At 50.1% G+C, this 21,382-nt stretch overlaps 1 protein-coding gene across 3 annotated transcripts; it reads left to right on the plus strand.

Annotated features, from left to right (window-relative positions):
• Nucleotides 1-15,591: 15,591 nt before the first annotated feature.
• Nucleotides 15,592-19,945, plus strand: LOC123182930 (FK506-binding protein 15). Of its 3 annotated transcripts, none has more exons than XM_044595618.1 (6): nt 15,592-15,912; nt 15,999-16,071; nt 16,349-16,422; nt 16,525-16,902; nt 17,554-18,300; nt 19,011-19,945. In XM_044595618.1, exons 1-6 carry the CDS (start codon nt 15,733-15,735, stop codon nt 19,011-19,013), a joined length of 1,455 nt encoding a protein of 484 aa, XP_044451553.1. In that variant the 5' UTR covers nt 15,592-15,732; the 3' UTR covers nt 19,014-19,945. The 3 variants fall into 3 exon arrangements, with proteins under 3 accessions (XP_044451553.1, XP_044451551.1, XP_044451552.1); XM_044595616.1 differs by having other exon boundaries at nt 15,593-15,912; nt 17,554-18,316; nt 19,011-19,943; XM_044595617.1 differs by having other exon boundaries at nt 15,594-15,912; nt 17,554-18,429; nt 19,011-19,249.
• Nucleotides 19,946-21,382: the final 1,437 nt, after the last annotated feature.

The raw sequence follows: 21,382 nt of genomic DNA on the forward strand, positions 1-21,382 counted from the left end.
GTCGTTCACACGGCCACCGTACCCACCTCGCCGCCCCAAGGTGTCTCCAAGGACCGCCGTCGCCCGCTGCTTCGTCTGGTGCAGCCCGTTGGAGACCGGAGCCCCTGCAACGACCTCCCCGAGCTCTTCTTCCCCGCACGGCCGCCATCGATCGCCGCCCCGTTTCGCCTCCGACGAGCCTCCCCGAGCACACTGCCGTCCCCCTACAGCCTCGCCGTGAGCTTCTCCCCCCTCCTCCCCTGTCCTTTCGCTCTCGCGCGCCCCCTAGCTGCTTCCCCACGCGCACCCGAAAGCAGCGCCGCGGAGCTCGCCCCCGGCAAGGCTCCGGTGACCTTTTGGTCACGGGCTCGAGCCTGCAGCACTCCCCACCGCACGTAGATGCTCCCCGGCCCCTCCGCTTGCTCGATAGCCCGCCGTAGCCCCGTTTCCGTCGGGCACCCGTGCGCGCCGCCGCCTCCGCTGCTCGCCGGCGCCGATTCCGGCCAGGTCCGGCAACCTACGGCCACCACTGGATGCGGCGCTGCGAGCTCCTTCGAATGGGCCTAGCCCCGCTCCTCCCCGAGCCCCGTAGCGCATTTCCGGCCAACTCCGGCAAGGGACCGCCGCTGTTTTGGTCGCCGGAGTTGCTCCGGCGCCGGCCGCCGACGTGGCTGGCCTGGGGCCACCCTAGTGCCACTGCCAGTGGGCCCCGTGGGCCCCGTTGACTGGGTCAACCCAGTCAACGTGCTGACTGGGCAGGCCCAGCCACTGACATGCGGGCCCCGCCGCAAAATTAACAAAAAAAATGTTTTTATAAATAAAACTAATTAATTAACCTAATCTCTCACTGACATATGGGGCCCACCCCTCTAATTAGACTGTTAGTTTAGTTTAAATTACTGTTAGACTAACAGAGGCTGACATGTGGGTCCCACTGGACCCACCTGTCTGGTTTGACTGGTCAGCCGACCTGTTGACCTGCTGACGTCAACATTACCTCATGCTGACGTCATAATTCATTTTTGCTTAATTCAAATAATTCTAGAAATTTAAATAAACTTTGAAAATTCATATCTTTTAAACCGTAACTCGGATGAAAATGTTTTCTATATGAAAGTTGCTCAGAACGACAAGACGAATCCGAATACGCAGTCCGTTCGTCCACCACACCTCCCTAACCTATCGAACTAGCAACTTTCCCCCTCCGGTCCGTCTGTTCGAATACGCGAAACATCGGGATTACCTCCCGGATGTTCCCCCCCTTCGCCGGTACCACCTACTGTCGCGTTAGGCCACACCTAGCACCGCTCATTGTCATGTCACGCATCGTCATGCTTATGTTTGCATTGTATTTACTGTTTCTTCCCCCTCTTCTCTCCGGTAGACTACGAGACCGACCCTGCCGCTGCCCAGTTCGACTACGGAGTCGACGACCCCTCCTACTTGCCAGAGCAACCAGGCAAGACCCCTCCTACTTGCCAGAGCAACCAGGCAAGCCCCCTCCTTGATCACCAGATATCGCCTATTCTTCTCTATACTGCTTGCATTAGAGTAGTGTAGCATGTTACTGCTTTTCGATATCCTATCCTGATGCATAGCCTATCCTTGCTACTACTGTTGATACCTTTACCTGCAATCCTACATGCTTAGTATAGGATGCTAGATTTCCATCAGGGGCCCTACATTCTTGTCCGTCTGCTGTGCTATACTATCGGGCCGTGATCACCTGGGCGGTGATCACGGGTATATACTTATATACTACATACATGACACATGTGATGATTAAAGTCGGGTCGGCTCGTAGGAGTACCCGCAAGTGGATCTTTGTGGCGGAGCGACAGGGCAGGTTGAGACCGCCTAGGTGAGAGGTGGGCCTAGCCCTGGTCGGCGTTCGCGGATACTTAACACGCTTAACGAGATCTCGGTATTTGATCTGAGTCTGGCCATTTGGTCTATACGCACTAGCCATCTACGCGGGAGTAGTTATGGGTATCCCGGCGTCGTGGTATCAGCCGAAGCCTTCTTGACGTCAGCGACTGAGTGGCGCGCGCCGGATTGGACTGGAACGCCACTAGGCTAGGTCTGCTTCCGGCCGCGTACGCAACGTGCAGGTGTGCATAGGGCGATGGGCCCAGACCCCTGCGCGCATAGGGTTAGACCGGCGTGCTGACCTCTCTGTTGTGCTTACGTGGGGCTGCGACGCGTTGATCTTACGAGGCCGGGCATGACCCAGAAAAGTGTGTCCGGCCAAATGGGATCGAGCGTGTTGGGTTATGTGGTGCACCCCTGCAGGGAAGTTTATCTATTCGAATAGCCGTGTCCCTCGGTAAAAGGACGACCCGGAGTTGTACCTTGACCTTATGACAACTAGAACTGGATACTGAATAAAATACACCCTTCCAAGTGCCAGATACAACCCGGTGATCGCTCTCTAACAGGGCGACGAGGAGGGGATCGCCGGGTAGGATTATGCTATGCGATGCTACTTGGAGGACTTCAATCTACTCTCTTCTACATGCTGCAAGATGGAGATGGCCAGAAGCGTAGTCTTCGACAGGACTAGCTATCCCCCTTTTATTCTGGCATTCTGCAGTTCAGTCCACTGATATGCCCCTTTACACATATACCCATGCATATGTAGTGTAGCTCCTTGCTTGCGAGTACTTTGGATGAGTACTCACGGTTGCTTCTCTCCCTCTTTTCCCCCTTTTCTTTTCTATCTGGTTGTCACAACCAGATGCTGGAGTCCAGGAGCCAGACGCCACCGTCGACGACGACCTACGACACTGGAGGTGCCTACTACTACGTGCAGCCCGCTGACGACGACCAGGAGTAGTTAGGAGGATCCCAGGCAGGAGGCCTGCGCCTCGTTCGATCTGTATCCCAGTTTGTGCTATCCTTCTTAAGGCAAACTTGTTTAACTTATGTCTGTACTCAGATATTGTTGCTTCCGCTGACTCGTCTGTGATCGAGCATTTGTATTCGAGCCCTCGAGGCCCCTGGCTTGTATTATGATGCTTGTATGACTTATTTATGTTTTAGAGTTGTGTTGTGATATCTTTCCGTGAGTCCCTGATCTTGGTCGTACACATTTGCGTGCATGATTAGTGTACGGTCAAATCGGGGGCGTCATAAGTTGGTATCAGAGCCGACTGCCTGTAGGAATCCCCCTTTCCACACCGCTTGGTCGAAGTCGAGTCTAGACATTACAAAACTTTTACTAACATGGTTGTGTGTCTTACGGGCCCACGTCGCCAATTGGGTGGTACTAGGATCTTTTACTCCTCGACCTTTACTCTGGGACTCTGAACTCTCTTCTACTCGGGTTAGACGAATTTACTAACTCTAACACTAGGATCCCGTGACCGCATTCACCCCAAAGTTGGATAAGCCATATTTGTTTCTTAGAATAGTATTTTGAACAATTCACACACTGTCATTTGACTCCTTTGAAATGTCTTTGCTTTCAGATGGAACCCACGAGGCAGGTCGTTCGCCACACGACGGCCATTGGTGCCTCGGGATCACCTGCGGTGCTAGCTGAGATGATGACCTATCTGGGTTATCGTTGGCACCCTGAGTACACCGTCTACGAGGAGTACCAGGACTTTAACCAGGAGCAGTACCGTGCCATCGTCCACCTCTACTCTCGGGAGTACGACTCCACTACTGTGCTGCACACCGCACATGGTGTTGGTGTGACCATCGATATGGCTGTCCACGATGCTGCCTATGCTGCTCTGACACGTCTTCGTGGAGAGTATCAGGAGTTGGACACCTCCCCTTTCAGGCACATTGCTATCGCATCTGATGTTGGTGCGGAGGGATACTATACTGCTGCCTACTCCACTGTCACCCGAGAGCCCTTCTACCATCAGCACCTGGTTCTGCATGCTGATGGGCTGGATCGAGCTAACCGAGCTCTTCGCCACGAGATGTACACCACCCGTCAGCACCTTTACCGTGCTCTGACGCTGCTGCACCCCTTTGTCCGATCTGGACAGGTACCGCGTACTGCGATCTACCCAGCCAGGACCGTGATGCCCCACGGTGTCGGTTGGCCAGAGGTGGGAGGCTACTCTCCCGCACTTGGTCCTCTTCTGCCACCTGAGCGTCGGGCTCTACACCTGAGTATCCGCGGCCCCCAGTCTGCTGACGTGGAGGGCTATCCGTTGCCTCACTACCAGCTGTCGGGCTACGATTACCTCCACAGTACCTCTTGGGACTGATGTAGTCTTGCTTAGTTAGTATTAGTTGCAGTCGCCGCGAGCCTGTGTGCCGCCTATGATGTTTTAGTCTATGTACTGAACTCTATGTACTGAACTCTATGCATGACCCCTTTTGTAAGTTATGCCGACTACTATGTAGTAGCTATCGTGCTCCTTTCATTATGCATGTTTCATCATGAATAATTCTTGTCGTTGCAAATTTCTCAATGCTGAACTACCCCTGTTATATATTAGCAGGATGGTTAGACCAGGTGGTCGTGGTCATGGTGGCGATGCCCCACCACCACCTGAGTACATGGCTGGTATGATCCAACAGTTTGAACTGAACCGCCAGTTCATGGAAAATATGATGGCTCAGTTTCCTCGCCCCAATATGAACCAGCAGCCAGCCCAAGTGACTCTTCAAGATTTCATACGCCTCAACCCAACCATCTACCGCAGCTCAACTCAGCCTTTGGATGCTGATGACTGGCTCCGTGACATCACCTATGAGATGGAGTCTGCTGATGTAGCCCCTGCCAGCTATGTCACCTTTGCTTCCTTCTTCTTGAAGGGACCCGCAGCTCAATGGTGGGACAGCCACAGGTGTACTTTGCCAGCTGGAGCAATCATCACCTGGCCAGACTTCCAAGCTGCTTTCCGTGCCCGCTTCATTCCTCAGGGAGTCATGGACCGGAAGAAGCGTGAGTTCCGCAACCTCACCCAAGGCAACAAAACTGTCGAAGCTTATCAGCGGGAGTTTCTGGACTTGTCCCGCTATGCTGAAGAAGACATTGCAACTGATGCACGCAGACAGGAGAAGTTCCGTGATGGACTACAAGCTGACATCAAGCTCGCACTTCTAGTGCATGACTTCGCCGATTTCGCCACCTTGGTGAATAAGGCCATCAATGTCGTGACTGGTCTGCAGGAATACCAGAGCTCTCACAGGCGCAACCGTGACACGGGCTCATCTTCGGGCCCGCCCTCACAGAAGCGTAAGATATGGATCCCGAACAGCATGTACCGTCCAAATGCATCTGCCCCAAGGCAGACCTATGCTGCACCGCGTCTGCCTCCTCCACCATCTAGGCAGTCAAAGCTACCAGCTCCCCCACCTGGGGCTCCTGTTCCCACTCCCAATAATGGCTTGTGCTTCAGGTGTGGTCAACCAGGACACCGTGCTAGAGAATGCAACCAGAACCAGAATCAACTGGCCCTTCCAGCAACTGGCCGTGGTAACAACCAGCCCCGCAACAACAATGCTAAGTCTTATGGTCGTGCTCATGCCAACCACGATGATCTCAACGAAGCTCAAGACCAGCCTGCTACTGTGATGGGTACACTCCTCGTAAATTCAGTACCAGCATCCGTTTTATTTGATACAGGTGCATCGCATTCATTCATGTCAGAAGATTTTGCATACAAGCACAACGTTAAATGTGAGGAGATGAACACTTCGGTACTGGTCAAAACCCCCGTGGGACAGTGTCAAACCTCCTTGGTTGGCATCGATGTCCCCGTGGAAATCGAAGGGCTGGAATTCTATGCCTCTCCCATTATCCTGAAGTCGTCTAACATCGACCTCATTTTGGGTATGGATTGGTTGAAGGCGCATACTGCTTCTATAGTTTGCGCCACTAAAACCGTCCATCTGCTACACCCTTCAGATGAAATAGTTGCTTACCAAGCTCATCTGGTGCAAAATGCCGAGGCAAGGCTCTATGCATTGAATGCATTGAACGCTGCACCACTCGAGGGCATTGAAAACATTCCCGTCGTGCGTGAATTCCTCGACGTCTTCCCTGAAGAACTTCCAGGGATTCCCCCTGCTAGAGCTGTCGAATTCATCATCGACTTGAAACCAGGCACCACTCCTATAGCCAAGCGACCCTACAAAATGCCGCCGCATGAACTCCTTGAGCTTAAGGAGGAAATCGACAAATCTCTTCGCAAAGGATTCATTCGCCCAAGTTGCTCTCCTTGGGGAGCACCTTCTCTCTTTGTCAAGAAGAAGGATGGGACAAACCGGTTAGTTCAAGACTACCGTCCTATAAACCAAGCTACCATTCAGAATAAATACCCTCTTCCTCGGATCAATGATCTGTATGATCAACTGGCGGGTTCGTCAGTGTTCTCTAAGCTCGACTTGAGGTTGGGCTACCACCAGATCCGTGTTCGCGAAGAGGATATCCCAAAGACCGCCTTCGTGACTCGCTATGGTTCATACGAGTACACCGTCATGTCTTTCGGTTTAACCAATGCTCCAGCCACCTTCTCTCGTCTGATGAACTATATATTCATGGATTACCTCGACAAGTTCGTCGTGGTTTATCTGGATGATATCCTGGTATTTTCCAAGAACGAAGAAGAACATGCTGAACATCTTCGACTTGTGCTGGAAAAGCTACGAGAACATCAACTATATGCCAAGTTCTCCAAATGTGAATTCTGGCTACCGGAAGTAACCTATCTTGGGCATGTCATCTCTAAGGATGGTATTGCCGTCAACCCCGAGCGAGTTCAAGGCTATTCTTGATTGGACTCCTCCCAAGAACGTTAAGCAAGTCAGAAGTTTTCTCGGTCTCGCCAGCTATTGCCGTCGATTCGTCGAGAACTTCTCCAAGATCGCCAGGCCTCTGACTAACCTGTTACATAAGGGCGTCAAGTTCCAATGGACAGACAAGTGTCAGGAAAGTTTCCAGGCACTGAAAGACAAGTTGACTTCTGCTCCAGTTCTAGCTCCACCTGATACTAAGAAGGACTTCGTCATTTACTGCGACGCTTCCCGTCAAGGATTAGGCTGTGTCCTAATGCAAGACCGCAAAGTGATTGCTTATGCCTCTCGGCAATTGCGCCCTCACGAAGAGAACTACCCAGTTCACGACCTCGAACTTGCTGCTGTCATTCATGCGCTGAAGCAGTGGCGACATTACCTTCTCGGTAATCGATGCGAGATCTTCACTGACCACCAAAGTCCGAAGTATCTGTTTACTCAGCCAGATCTGAACCTCCGCCAGCAGAGATGGATGGAGCTTGTTGCAGACTTTGACTTGGGTATTTCCTATACGCCAGGCAAGGCTAATGTAATGGCTGATGCCTTGAGCCGCAAGTCTTACTGCAACCACCTCCAGGTTCACAAAGTTCAGCCCTCGCTTGTTGAAGAATTCAGGAAGCTGAACCTCCATATTGTTCCTCCGGGTGCACTCGCTCCCCCTCCTAAGGAATTTGGCAAGGTGAACCTCCACGTTGTTACCCAGGGTTCCCTCAATACCCTAGTTGCTAAACCAGATCTCGAGGACAACATCAAAAGGCTACAGAAGTATGACTCTGAAGCCCACAAGATTAAGCGCTACCTCGCAGAAGGAAAGCCCTCATTCTTCACTATTGCTGAAGATGGCACCTTATACTTCAAGGGCCGCCTAGTGGTGCCATGTGCAGAGAAAAACTTGGATATGACACAGGAAGTTATGAAAGAAGCTCATGATACGCCTCTATGTATCCATCCTGGTAGTACAAAGATGTACCAAGACATCCGCCAGAGATTCTGGTGGTCTAATATGAAGCAAGCCATTGCTCGTTATGTTGCTGAGTGTGACGTTTGCCGTCGTATCAAAGCAGAACATCAAAGGCCTGCTGGAACTCTGCAACCTATCTCTATTCCTGAATGGAAATGGGACCATGTTGAGATGGACTTCGTCACTGGATTTCCCAAATCACAGAAAGGTAATGATGCTATTTTTGTCGTCATTGACCGGCTTTCCAAAGTTGCACATTTCCTGGCAGTCAAAGAAACGATCACTGCTAGCCAGTTGGCAAAGCTCTATATGTCCAGGATTGTTTCACTCCATGGTATTCCATTGGTTATCAGCTCAGACCGTGGTAGCTTATTCACTTCAAGATTCTGGGCAAGTTTCCAAGAAGCTATGGGAACTCATCTGTCATTCAGTACTGCGTTTCATCCTCAATCGCAAGGACAAGTTGAACGCGTCAACCAAGTTCTCGAAGACATGCTTCGGGCTTGCGTTATTTCCTTCGGCAAGAAATGGGAGGAATCTCTCCCGTATGCTGAGTTCTCTTATAATAATAGCTATCAAGCTAGTCTGAAGATGGCCCCCTTCGAAGTGTTATATGGACGAAAGTGCCGAACCCCTCTGAACTGGTCAGAAACTGGGGAACGTCCACTCTTCGGTCCGGATATTATCCCAGATGCCGAAGAACAAGTCCGCATTATTCGCGAGAATCTCAAGACTGCCCAGTCACGTCAGAAGAGTCAGTATGACCGTCATCATAAAGACATGGTCTATCAACCTGGCGAAAAGGCTTATCTTCGAGTCACACCTATGAAGGGTGCTCACCGCTTCGGGATCAAGGGCAAACTAGCTCCTCGCTATATTGGCCCATTCACTATTCTCGAAAGGCGTGGAAAAGTGGCATACCAACTGGAGCTACCGCCGAACCTTTCTCAGGTTCACGATGTGTTCCATGTGTCACAGCTCCGCCGTTGCTTCAAGGACCCAATCCGAGCTGTGGATCATGAAGTGCTCGAATTGCAGCAAGACCTCTCCTATAAGGAGCATCCGGTCCGCATTCTCGACCAAGCTGAACGCCGCACACGTCAGAAGGCGATCAAGTTTCTCAAAGTCCAGTGGTCGCACCATTCTGAAGATGAGGCCACTTGGGAACGAGAGGATCGTCTGCGCGAAGAATACCCCGCACTGTTTCCTTCTACCTCCTAAATCTCGGGACGAGATTTCTTGTAGTGGAGGAGATTTGTAACACCCCGAGAATCATGCTACAGTAACTCTCTGTGATTAAGCTAATCATGTTGCTAAACAGGGCTTGATCACATTTGAAACACATTTCTTTTCAAACTCCTAACTCAAACTTCAATTAAATTTAAAGTGGAAAATAAAAGTTTTCAAAAATTTAAACAAAAATGTTCGGGCCATGCCAGAAATTGCACTGATAATTATTGTGGAGAAAACAAATTTTTATAAAATGCCTAAGTACTTTTAAATAAAATAAAACAGAAAAGAAATTAAACAAATAAAAAGAAATGCAAAAGAACACAGAACAAAGAAAAAAAAGAAAAAAGAAAAGGGAGAAGCCCCCCCCCACTAGACCCCTGGCCCAACTGGGCCGACCCCCGGCCCAGCCCACCTTTCCCACTCGCCCCCCTTCCCTGTTCCCCCGACCGGGGTCGGAACAGGGGCCGGTCCCCGCCGCACCCCCTCGCCGGCGACGGGGAGGATAAGGACGCCAGCGCCCCCCTGCCTCCTCGGGCCTCTCTCCCACTCGCCCCCGCTCTCCTCTCGGCCTCTGCGCCTCTCTCTTCCCCCCCAGATCCGCGCCGCTCCTTCCTTCCCCACGCCCGACGCGGTCGCCGCCGTTCACCGTCGTTCACACGGCCACCGTACCCACCTCGCCGCCCCAAGGTGTCTCCAAGGACCGCCGTCGCCCGCTGCTTCGTCTGGTGCAGCCCGTTGGAGACCGGAGCCCCTGCAACGACCTCCCCGAGCTCTTCTTCCCCGCACGGCCGCCGTCGATCGCCGCCCCGTTTCGCCTCCGACGAGCCTCCCCGAGCACACTGCCGTCCCCCTACAGCCTCGCCGTGAGCTTCTCCCCCCTCCTCCCCTGTCCTTTCGCTCTCGCGCGCCCCCTAGCTGCTTCCCCACGCGCACCCGAAAGCAGCGCCGCGGAGCTCGCCCCCGGCAAGGCTCCGGTGACCTTTTGGTCACGGGCTCGAGCCTGCAGCACTCCCCACCGCACGTAGATGCTCCCCGGCCCCTCCGCTTGCTCGATAGCCCGCCGTAGCCCCGTTTCCGTCGGGCACCCGTGCGCGCCGCCGCCTCCGCCGCTCGCCGGTGCCGATTCCGGCCAGGTCCGGCAACCTACGGCCACCACTGGATGCGGCGCTGCGAGCTCCTTCGAATGGGCCTAGCCCCGCTCCTCCCCGAGCCCCGTAGCGCGTTTCCGGCCAACTCCGGCAAGGGACCGCCGCTGTTTTGGTCGCCGGAGTTGCTCCGGCGCCGGCCGCCGACGTGGCTGGCCTGGGGCCACCCCAGTGCTGACTAGGCAGGCCCAGCCACTGACATGCGGGCCCCGCCGCAAAATTAACAAAAAAAATGTTTTTATAAATAAAACTAATTAATTAACCTAATCTCTCACTGACATATGGGGCCCACCCCTCTAATTAGACTGTTAGTTTAGTTTAAATTACTGTTAGACTAACAGAGGCTGACATGTGGGTCCCACTGGACCCACCTGTCTGGTTTGACTGGTCAGCCGACCTGTTGACCTGCTGACGTCAACATTACCTCATGCTGACGTCATAATTCATTTTTGCTTAATTCAAATAATTCCAGAAATTTAAATAAACTTTGAAAATTCATATCTTTTAAACCGTAACTCGGATGAAAATGTTTTCTATATGGAAGTTGCTCAGAACGACGAGACGAATCCGAATACGCAGTCCGTTCGTCCACCACACCTCCATAACCTATCGAACTAGCAACTTTCCCCCTCCGGTCCGTCTGTCCGAAAACGCGAAACATCGGGATTACCTCCCGGATGTTCCCCCCCTTCGCTGGTACCACCTACTGTCGCGTTAGGCCACACCTAGCACCGCTCATTGTCATGTCACGCATCGTCATGCTTATGTTTGCATTGTATTTACTGTTTCTTCCCCCTCTTCTCTCCGGTAGACTACGAGACCGACCCTGCCGCTGCCCAGTTCGACTACGGAGTCGACGACCCCTCCTACTTGCCAGAGCAACCAGGCAAGCCCCCTCCTTGATCACCAGATATCGCCTATTCTTCTCTATACTGCTTGCATTAGAGTAGTGTAGCATGTTACTGCTTTTCGATATCCTATCCTGATGCATAGCCTATCTTTGCTACTACTGTTGATACCTTTACCTGCAATCCTACATGCTTAGTATAGGATGCTAGATTTCCATCAGTGGCCCTACATTCTTGTCCGTCTGCTGTGCTATACTATCGGGCCGTGATCACCTGGGCCGTGATCACGGGTATATACTTATATACTACATACATGACACATGTGATGATTAAAGTCGGGTCGGCTCGTAGGAGTACCCGCAAGAGGATCTTTGTGGCGGAGCGACAGGGCAGGTTGAGACCGCCTAGGTGAGAGGTGGGCCTGGCCCTGGTCGGCGTTCGCGGATACTTAACACGCTTAACGAGATCTTGGTATTTGATCTGAGTCTGGCCATTTGGTCTATATGCACTAGCCATCTACGCGGGAGTAGTTATGGGTATCCCGGCGTCGTGGTATCAGCCGAAGCCTTCTTGACGTCAGCGACTGAGTGGTGCGCGCCGGATTGGACCGGAACACCACTAGGCTAGGTCTGCTTCCGGCCGCGTACGCAACGTGCAGGTGTGCATAGGGCGATGGGCCCAGACCCCTGCGCGCATAGGGTTAGACCGGCGTGCTGACCTCTCTGTTGTGCTTAGGTGGGGCTGCGACGCGTTGATCTTACGAGGCCGGGCATGACCCAGAAAAGTGTGTCCGGCCAAATGGGATCAAGCGTGTTGGGTTATGTGGTGCACCCCTGCAGGGAAGTTTATCTATTCGAATAGCCGTGTCCCTCGGTAAAAGGACGACCCGGAGTTGTACCTTGACCTTATGACAACTAGAACTGGATACTGAATAAAATACACCCTTCCAAGTGCCAGATACAACCCGGTGATCGCTCTCTAACAGGGCGACGAGGAGGGGATCGCCGGGTAGGATTATGCTATGCGATACTACTTGGAGGACTTCAATCTACTCTCTTCTACATGCTGCAAGATGGAGATGGCCAGAAGCGTAGTCTTCGACAGGACTAGCTATCCTCCTTTTATTCTGGCATTCTGCAGTTCAGTCCACTGATATGCCCCTTTACACATATACCCATGCATATGTAGTGTAGCTCCTTGCTTGCGAGTACTTTGGATGAGTACTCACGGTTGCTTCTCTCCCTCTTTTCCCCCTTTTCTTTTCTATCTGGTTGTCACAACCAGATGCTGGAGTCCAGGAGCCAGACGCCACCGTCGACGACGACACTGGAGGTGCCTACTACTACGTGCAGCCCGCTGACGACGACCAGGAGTAGTTAGGAGGATCCCAGGCAGGAGGCCTGCGCCTCGTTCGATCTGTATCCCAGTTTGTGCTATCCTTCTTAAGGCAAACTTGTTTAACTTATGTCTGTACTCAGATATTGTTGCTTCCGCTGACTCGTCTGTGATCGAGCATTTGTATTCGAGCCCTCGAGGCCCCTGGCTTGTATTATGATGCTTGTATGACTTATTTATGTTTTAGAGTTGTGTTGTGATATCTTTCCGTGAGTCCCTGATCTTGGTCGTACACATTTGCGTGCATGATTAGTGTACGGTCAAATCGGGGGCGTCATACCCATCCCCCTTGCGGGCGGCGGTGCTGCTTTGGCCGTCGGTGTAGGCGTCGACCGCCGAAAGGGTCGTTATTGTTGTCGTTGGAGCTTGATCCGTCGTCAAGGTCGTCTGATAGGTCCATCTGCACACCGGCCAGACTCCAGAGGAAGTGCTCCTGCTCCTTGGCGTGCCTTCTCGCCTTCGCCGTCGCCCTGCGCCACTACCTCATGCTCTGACAGCTTGATGGCAAGCCGGAGCGCTTTCGCATTCTTCCGCCCGACCTGCCGCGCATCTGACTCCGCGTTGTCAGGGAGCGGCGGAGGACGGATGCAATGAGTGTGTCCTCGGGATCAATGGGTGCACGCGCGATTGCCCGACGCCTCACCAACGCGTCACCCGCTGCCAACCTCTCCCTCATGCGTTGTTGCTCGCGCCATGTGGCCTGTGCCTCCAACTCGTGCGTCCTCAACCAACCCGACGCCTGCGAGGGCACAAGCACGCAACGGTGCCCATGGACGCCCTCCAGAGGTAGCTAAGATGTGGTTGGGGGGGTACCTAGACTGGGGCAGAATAGGCGGCGCTGCCACCGGTGCTGCACGCTGGATGGGAGGGCCCAACAACATTGCCCGCACTGCGACGGTGGGCGAAGGGGGACGGCGCGTCGCTCCGCGAGTTGCTGCCATGGTTGCGGCCCTGATCTAGCTGCGAGCGGCGCAATGCGACGCGAGAGCGACCGCATCGACATGGCTCTCATCGCCACCGAAGCTAGAGCTGCTACGGTCATCTGTTATGAATCGGGTTGGGAGAGGAGGTGATGGATTGGGAAATCGAGTGAACAGAGAGTGGAGTGGACTGAGCGGACTGTAGTCTACGGTTCACCGGAGGGGATATTTGTGGGTTTGGTGGTGAGCCGGGCTGACGTGGCGGACGCGTCCGGACATGTCCAGGCCGCCTCATATCCGCCCTAATTTGGGTTGGATATGAGGGGTGCAGGACGACTCGACGTTTGGGGCCGATTTGAGGCGCCTGAGTGGGTGGTTCTTTCTTTGACCGATCAGTGACCAGTTGGTTCACCCGGGTGTTTGGGAACGATTTGAGATGCCCGGCTATAGATGCTTTTAGTCTCGAGTAAATTCAGGTTTTTACCCCCTATTTTGAAAAATTTGACATTAATTACCCTATTTAGCGTGATTTCATACGTTTTACCCCTTTTAGCGAAATTGTTGCCACAGTTTACCCTGTTTAAATTTTTGTGTGTGTTCTGGCAGATCCCAATTATCTGGTCCAACTGGCATGTCACATATACGGTTTTCTCCCTGTTGAACCGGTCCTCGCAGCTTCTCCTGACCGGCCCGGCCTGGTATGAGCGCACTAGATCAGGTCGCTCGGGTCCAATGCACAACGCCCGAGTTGGGCCGCACCATGCTGGCCTCCATTATTCACGGCACACATCACTCGCATTCTGTTAATCACACACACGATCCTGGCCCAAACCATTGCCTCCTTCGTTAGGATGGGGTAGGACGACGTAGCTGACGAGCGGCAGGTGAGAGGCGTGGCCATTGGCGATCGTCGGAGTGGGCGGCAGCCGGTACGACCATCTTCTCCACTCCCATATGCATGACCGCATTCTTTGTTTCTCACCCCGGGTAGTTAGGTTTTTTGTGGCTAGATTTTCTCTCAGTCTGGAATATGCATATTAGATGGCTTTAGGCTACTCGTTTCAGGTTTGAAGAAGTATTATGATGAGATGACTGAGCTTTATTAGCATGGCTTGTTACTGATATAATCTGAAATCATGTATATTTTCCTTCAGTATTATCATATGACCTTAAGTATGCATGATTCTGTAGATCAGATTATAGTGGTGTAAATATACTGATATAATTTGAAATCATGTATGTTCGAGCGAGCCTGGCGGGAGCGTGCGGCGGCAGTCTAGACGGGCGTTGCATCGATTGGGGGCGAGCAACGCAAGCGAGAAGCGACTGGAGGCGAGCGGCGGACTCAGGCACGAACGGCCTCCATCGGGCTGAGCCGGTCGAGAGAAGCTGCGCGGCCCTGTTTAGCAGTGAGACAAATAGCCAGGAAAAGCCACCAACGTGGCATGCTAGCTGGAACAGACAATTGTGACCCACAAGTCAGAACGCTCACAAAACTTTAAATGGGGTAAATTATGACAACACTATTCTTAAATGGGGTAAAACAGCTGAAAACTCACTAAATAGGGTAGTTAGTGTCAAAAATGTCAAAACAGGGGATAAAACCCGGAATTCACTCTTTAGTCTCTCTTGTCAGGTCTGCCCCGCTTGTCTCGTAGGACTGAGATATGAGTGTTGGTTCTTGTTTTGTGTTGCAGAGAAAGCTAGGATCCATGCTCTGCGGAGTCGGGATGTAAACTGCTCTGAGCAGTGCTGAATTGCTTTATTCCAAACTTTGAGCATAACTTTTTTTTATTGAGCTTATGAATGTTAGTGTCGATTTCACAAGTGGCATGATTTTAAATTTGAAACTCAAGTGAGTCAGGAGAACAAGTTTATTACTGTAGAATGCACCATAGAAAAAACAATTTTTTTTACAAGAATTTTGAGTCGGAACTAAATTTCATAAGGAATGCAGTAAGATTAAATTCGTAGTTTTTTTTATTAGAAGAGTCAATCTTACGAATCAAATGGCCAATATAAGAGAAATTACGACGGTACTAAAATTTAAAGAGGCATAGTGAATCAGTATTTTCTACTCTCTCCGTTTTAAATATAAGCTTTTTTAGAGATTTCAATACAAATTATGTACGAATATATATAGACATATTTTAGAGTGCAAATTCACTCATTTTGCTTCTTATATCGAAGTAGTTCATATTGGAATCTGTAAAAAGCCTAATATTTAGGAATGGAGGGAGTATACTTTTAGGTATCAGGTCGCAAAAGTAAAAACGAGATGTCAAAAATAAAAAGGAATAAAAGTGAAGGAGTCAGAGTGACTGAGCTGTCTTCTCCCAATTGTCTAGCGGCCTCTTCCGGTCTCCCACTAGTCCACCGCCATCTTCCTGCAATGGCAATGAGCTGCTCAGGGTAACTAGCATCTTCTCAGAGAGCATTGCAGCACACGAGATTGAGAAAAATCAACACACACGCCGTCCGAATCGATGAGTTGCGGCTGTGGCGGCGGCGTGGCGGCGGGGGACGGCGGGCTGGCCGAGTGGCAGCGCATCTACGACCGGGTCGAGGCGCTCGCCGCCGGCCGCGCGCGGCTGGAGGCGCGCAACAGGACCCAGCACGAGTTCTGGGACGCCCGCGACAAGATCAACCAGTCCCGCCTCCACCAGGTCTGATTCATCGGACCGCTCCTGTCCTCTTACGCTTAGGGTTTTCTCTTGGGCCTGATTGATGGCTTATGTTCTCATCCCGGAAGGCGGAGCTGAGCAGAAGCAGGTGGGAGGCGGCCTGCAGGGAGCTGCTCCCTTCCGATGATCCCAAGCTCGCCGGTCAGAAAACATTGTGCCCCTCTTTCGTTTCTGTCAATCGATATTTCGGCCTAAATTTAATTAGCGGAGCTATTTGTGTTGATTTACAAGAGCTGCAATGCTGTGCCTGTTAAATGTCAGTTTTGTTGGTCATTCGGCGCTGCCGCGGCTAGATGGAGAAGAGACTATTAAGATTAGATATGCCGTTTTATATCTTTGGGGTGACGATAACCTGCAGAAGAAGGCACCTAATGTTGCTACTGATGCCACTGTTGCTGCCTTCTCTGTCCAAATGCAGAACTGCTAGAGAGTGATTTGGAGGATTCAAGAACTTGTGAAGCTCTCTTGGACACCGAAAACTCAGAACTGCTGGTACTTAATTATCCCAAAAGCATTCGGTCCAGCTTGTGAATGTCACTGTTTTTCTTAATCATTTTTTTGTGTCCTTGCCTTTTCTTTTTTTGTAATGTTTAGGCACAACTGAAGGAAGATGGAAATTGTGTAGAGCTTAATGAAAACACTGCAGATCATGAGCACACTTCTGGAGATTTAATATCAGAGCTAAGAAAGTTAAAGCGAACCTATGAGACCATATGCTGGAACAAGGATAAGGAAGCCACTGAAGCCGTGCAAAAGCTTCAACAGAAGATAGAGGAGCTGCAAGTGGCAGCCTGTAAGAAGGATGATGAGATTGGAATATTGCAAGCAGAAGCTTCTGCTTGTATAAATAAGTTAGTGGTTCTAAAGGGTAAACTAGATGAAATGCGATCTTTGGATAAGGACATTGACATCCAAAAGCTCAAAGTTGGGCAACATGAGACTCTTGAACGCAAGATTGCCTCCTTACCAAATGTAAGCATTTCCTTTTGAAGTATATGGCCGGCTCATACTAGACCATGTTTTCTTTCTGCAGTATTTGTTGAGTGACCTGCCTTACCATACACAATCAGTAGAGAATGTTGACCAGGTTGATATTTTTGGTTATTATATCAGTAAACAATTTTCCAGTAATATATTTTCTAGAACCGAGTTGATCTAGAGTTTCACGAGAATATACGAGTACTACTGAAGCTAGCACCCCAAAATCTTCATGTGCCTGCTTAACACTTAACATTGCCCCATACTTGTTTCCGGCCAGTGAGTTATCTAATTTACAGATTGTAGACACTTTGCTGGCCAAAGATTAATTTAAGGGATGGTATTCTAAATCATGATACGCCTGTTGGTCTCAGTCTCTAGTAGAGTCCACCTTGTGTATAGTAAGTGATCTTGGATTTATTTGTTAGGTAGCATTTTAGTTTTTGAATTCACAGACCGTGGATTAATTTGGAGTTGCCAAAGCAACCTTATTCACACCCTCCCCCTCCCTCTCCGTGTCTTGTATATACTTGCTGTTTTCAACATAAGTTCCATAGCTGAAAAGCTTTCTGTCCGATTTAAGCATGCCACTGATTTTCTTGATCATTGTGTTGTATCCGTACTCATGTGTCTTTATACTGCTAGATACAATCCAAGGAAGCTGGAAATGTTGTAGGTATTATTCAAAAGAATGCGGATCATGGGGCCATCACAGGAGAATTAAGAGCGGAGCTCAGAAAACTGAAGCAAGCTTATGAGACCCTGAGCTCAAACAAGGATAAGGAAATTTCTAAATTACTTGAAATGAAGGATTTTCTTTTGAACCAACTGATGAGAATGGACAAGGACAATGCAGAGCTCCTTCAGAAAAAGGAAGTGGAGGCAGCACAAGCTAACGAAGCAGCACAAAAGCTTCAGCAGAATGTAGAGGAGCTGGAAGTGTCAGTCCGATATAAGGATGATGAGATTGGCAGATTGCGAGCAGAAGCGGGGCCCCTAAAGATAAAGGAAGTGGAGGCAGCACAAGCTAATGAAGCAGCACAAAAGCTTCAGCAGAATGTAGAGGAGCTGCAAGGTATAGTCCGATATAAGGATGATGAGATTGGCAGATTGCGAGCAGAAGCGGGGCCCCTGAAGATAAAGGAAGTGGAGGCAGAAGCGAAGAAAGCAGTGCAAACGCTTCAGCAGAATGTAGAGGAGCTGCAAGTGGCAGTCCGAAATAAAGATGACGAGATTGGCAAATTGCGAGCAGAAGTGGGGCACCTTAAGATAAAACAAGTGGAAGCAGCACAAAAGCTTCAGCAGAATGTAGATGTGCTGCAAATAGAAGTACGAAATAAGAATGACGAGAATTGTAGATTGCCAGCAGAAGCTGCTAATGCAGAAAAAAAGGTACCGGCTCTTGAGGGTAAGCTACTGGAAATGCATTCCTTGGTTAAGGAGAAAAACGATGAAATACAAAAACTGAAAAATTGGCAACCTGAGAGTCTGAAATGCAAATGTGTTTCTTCTATAGCAGTTGTAAGTATATCATTCCAAGTATTTGGCATGCTCATGCTAAAGTCTGATTTCTTTTCCATATTGTATGTCTAGTGACCTTGGCTTGCCATGCATCCTTGATCAAGTGTAACCATAATTACATGAAATTTTGATCCAAATTCACTAACAATTTCCATATGTTGATGTGTGATCATAGTTTTTTATGATAGGCATAGGCAAATTGTCTAATTTTCCTTTATTGGTCAAGAATCATATTTCCCCGTGCTCCGTTGTATAACTTTTTTATTCAGAAGGTATAAGCACCATGATTCTTGCTAGGCTCGCACATGATTCTTGTGTGAACTGAAAGCACGAACTAATGGTAAACTTGGTTAGATTGCTGCTAATCGATTTTGCAGTGCCATCTTTTATAGAAACTTAGTAGGCATAAGTATTCATGTTCCTTACAATAAGATGCCCGTTTCTTTCCCCTTTTGTCATCCAAGTGAATCCAACTGATGAATAACCCAAGAATTGTGGTCCCAATCATCCGATTATCACACCTGAAAATCTTCCTGCTCCTGTTTGGCACATAACATTGTCTCTTACTTGTTTGTGGCCAGTAACACATAGCACTGAACCAAAAACAGCCGAGGCCTCTGCATCAACAAAAGCCTTGGCTGTTGTGGTGGCTGCTTCAGCATCTCCACCCGGCGCAAGCTCCAAGCCAGGGGCGGGGATCAACATCGACCTGACCCCTCCCCGGCTTGTCGACGACAGGGAGGCCAGCCCGCCCTTCCCTCCGGGTTTCGGGCCACCGGCCCGATTCAAGGACACAACTACCACCGCTCCGACAGCAACCTTTGCGGTGGTGGTTGCGAAGGGGGACGGAAACCCTGACCAGAGCATCGCTGGTACTACTGATGCTGCGGGTGGGCTCGACATTGACAATGCCCCCCTGCCTCCTGCGTCAACAACAACCAAGACCAAGAGCAGCATGCTGAAGGGCAAGCCAAGACCAAAGGTGCAGAGCAACGCGGATAAGGAAGGTGCAGAGCTGGATTCGATCCTAGGGAAGAGGATGGAGCGCAACAGGCCAGAGTCTAATGTAGGTCTAGGGGAAAATAAGGAGATGAACAGAGACATGTATAAGAAAATGAGAGGGTCTGTTAGTGGAGAGGCTGAGAGCAACATAGGTGTGTTAGGCCGTAAGGAAGCTACCGGTATAGGGGCTACCGGGAACTGACGGGCGCAAAGATGACGCCTGTCAGGAGGAATGACGATAGTTAGCTGGAACTGCCGGGGATTGGGCCACCCCGGGACAGTTCGTGAACTGGTGTGCCTAGTGTGCACTCATAGCCCCTCTGAAACATGGCAGATGGAGGCTAGGTCTCAAGCACTGTATCACCCATGATGATGTGGGAAAGGGTGCTGGCATCACCCTATTTTGTGACGATAGCGTGGACATAAAGTTGCTCTCATATGGTTCGAGGTATATTGATGTTCATATCCGTGACGATCCCCATGGCCCTAGATGACATCACATGTGGATTCTGCTCAAGAGAATTAAACAAAACTCTGCTGAACCGTGGATGATGATCGGGGATTTCAAAGAGACTGTGGCAAGGGGAGCATTTCTCTGCTGCAAAAATGGTCTGAAACATATAACGGGGAATTTCAGAGTGTCTATCTTGGTGTAACCTGTACGATCTCGGCTACCAAGGGGCCGGGCTGGACGTATGACAATAAACAAGCAGGGCGGGACAAGGTGCATGCAAGGCTTGACAGATGTGTAGCTGCTCCGGAATGGAATGAGTTGTTTCAGCACACTCATGTTCAGCATATTGTTTTTTTTTTTTTTTTGCAGGGATGTTCAGCATATTGTTACCTCAAGATCAGACGGTTTTCCCGCCCGGTTCTTCCAAAGAACTGGGAAACGTTAAAAAAAGGATGTTATCAACGCAGTGTTGCATTTCTTTGAGGATGGGGTCATGCCGGAAGGGATTAATGACACAGTCATAGTGCTAACCCCGAAAGTAAAAAAAAACCACAATGCTTGAAAGACTTTAGACCGATCAGCCTGTGTAATGTGATCTACAAGGTGATTTCTAAATGTCTGAACAAATTACGGCCGTAGTTTGATCTCTGAAACCCAATGTGCTTTCATTCCAAGGATGATGATTACGGACAATGTCATCATAGCCTTTGAGTGCTTCTATAGAATTCAGCACAACTGAAACCCACATGACACCCACTGTGCGTTCAAGCTGGACCTTGCCAAAGCATGCATACAACCGTGTTGATTGTGATCCTGGAGGGAGCCTTGGAGAGAGATGGTTTCAACTCTCTTTGGATCTATTGGATAATGAAATGTGTGAAGTCCGTTCGTTTCTCAGTCAAAATGTGGCGATGTGTTAGAGCCGTTCAAACTGTCAAGAGGATTAAGTCAAGGAGAACCTTTGAGGCCATATTTGTTCCTCTTCATTGCTGACGGGCTCGCAACTATCTTTAATAGGGAGGTGTTAGGTGGCCGGATTACACCAGCGAAGGTGGCTCGCAATATCCCCGGTATCTCAAACCTCCTTTTTGCGGATGACAACCTGGTTTTGTTCAAAGCCAATACAAGACAAGCAAACATAAAACATCTGCGCGCGGTAAGGAGTTAAATGTAAGAGTTAGAAATGTAAGTAGTTGGTGATAGAAGGTTCAGGCATGCATGTCTAGCTCGGTGTATCTTCAGAACAGTAGATCAGACGTAAAAACAGACGTTTGCCACTACACACGGATAGATTACATTTGCAATATATATTATGCACACCATTCCTTTAATTTTATTGTGTGCCACTATGTGTTATTGCACATCATTTCTTTCATTCTATTGTGCGCCTGATAGAGCACACAATTCACATCATAGAATCGTATGTGTTGTCACGAGTTATCACACATGAGCCGCCTTTAAAAATCGTGTGTCTAACTTCCAAATCGGCACACACGA

Source organism: Triticum aestivum, chromosome 1D (assembly GCF_018294505.1).
Source record: "Triticum aestivum cultivar Chinese Spring chromosome 1D, IWGSC CS RefSeq v2.1, whole genome shotgun sequence".
NCBI lineage: Eukaryota > Viridiplantae > Streptophyta > Magnoliopsida > Poales > Poaceae > Triticum > Triticum aestivum.

Bases quoted from the DNA above. Each gene is read 5' to 3' on its own strand.
- LOC123182930 (XM_044595616.1), top strand. From the start codon at position 15,733: ATGAGTTGCGGCTGTGGCGGCGGCGTGGCGGCGGGGGACGGCGGGCTG. The intron at 15,913-15,998 runs GTCTGATTCATC...TCATCCCGGAAG, and splicing joins ACCAGTCCCGCCTCCACCAG to GCGGAGCTGAGCAGAAGCAG. The intron at 16,072-16,348 runs GTCAGAAAACAT...GTCCAAATGCAG, and splicing joins CGATGATCCCAAGCTCGCCG to AACTGCTAGAGAGTGATTTG.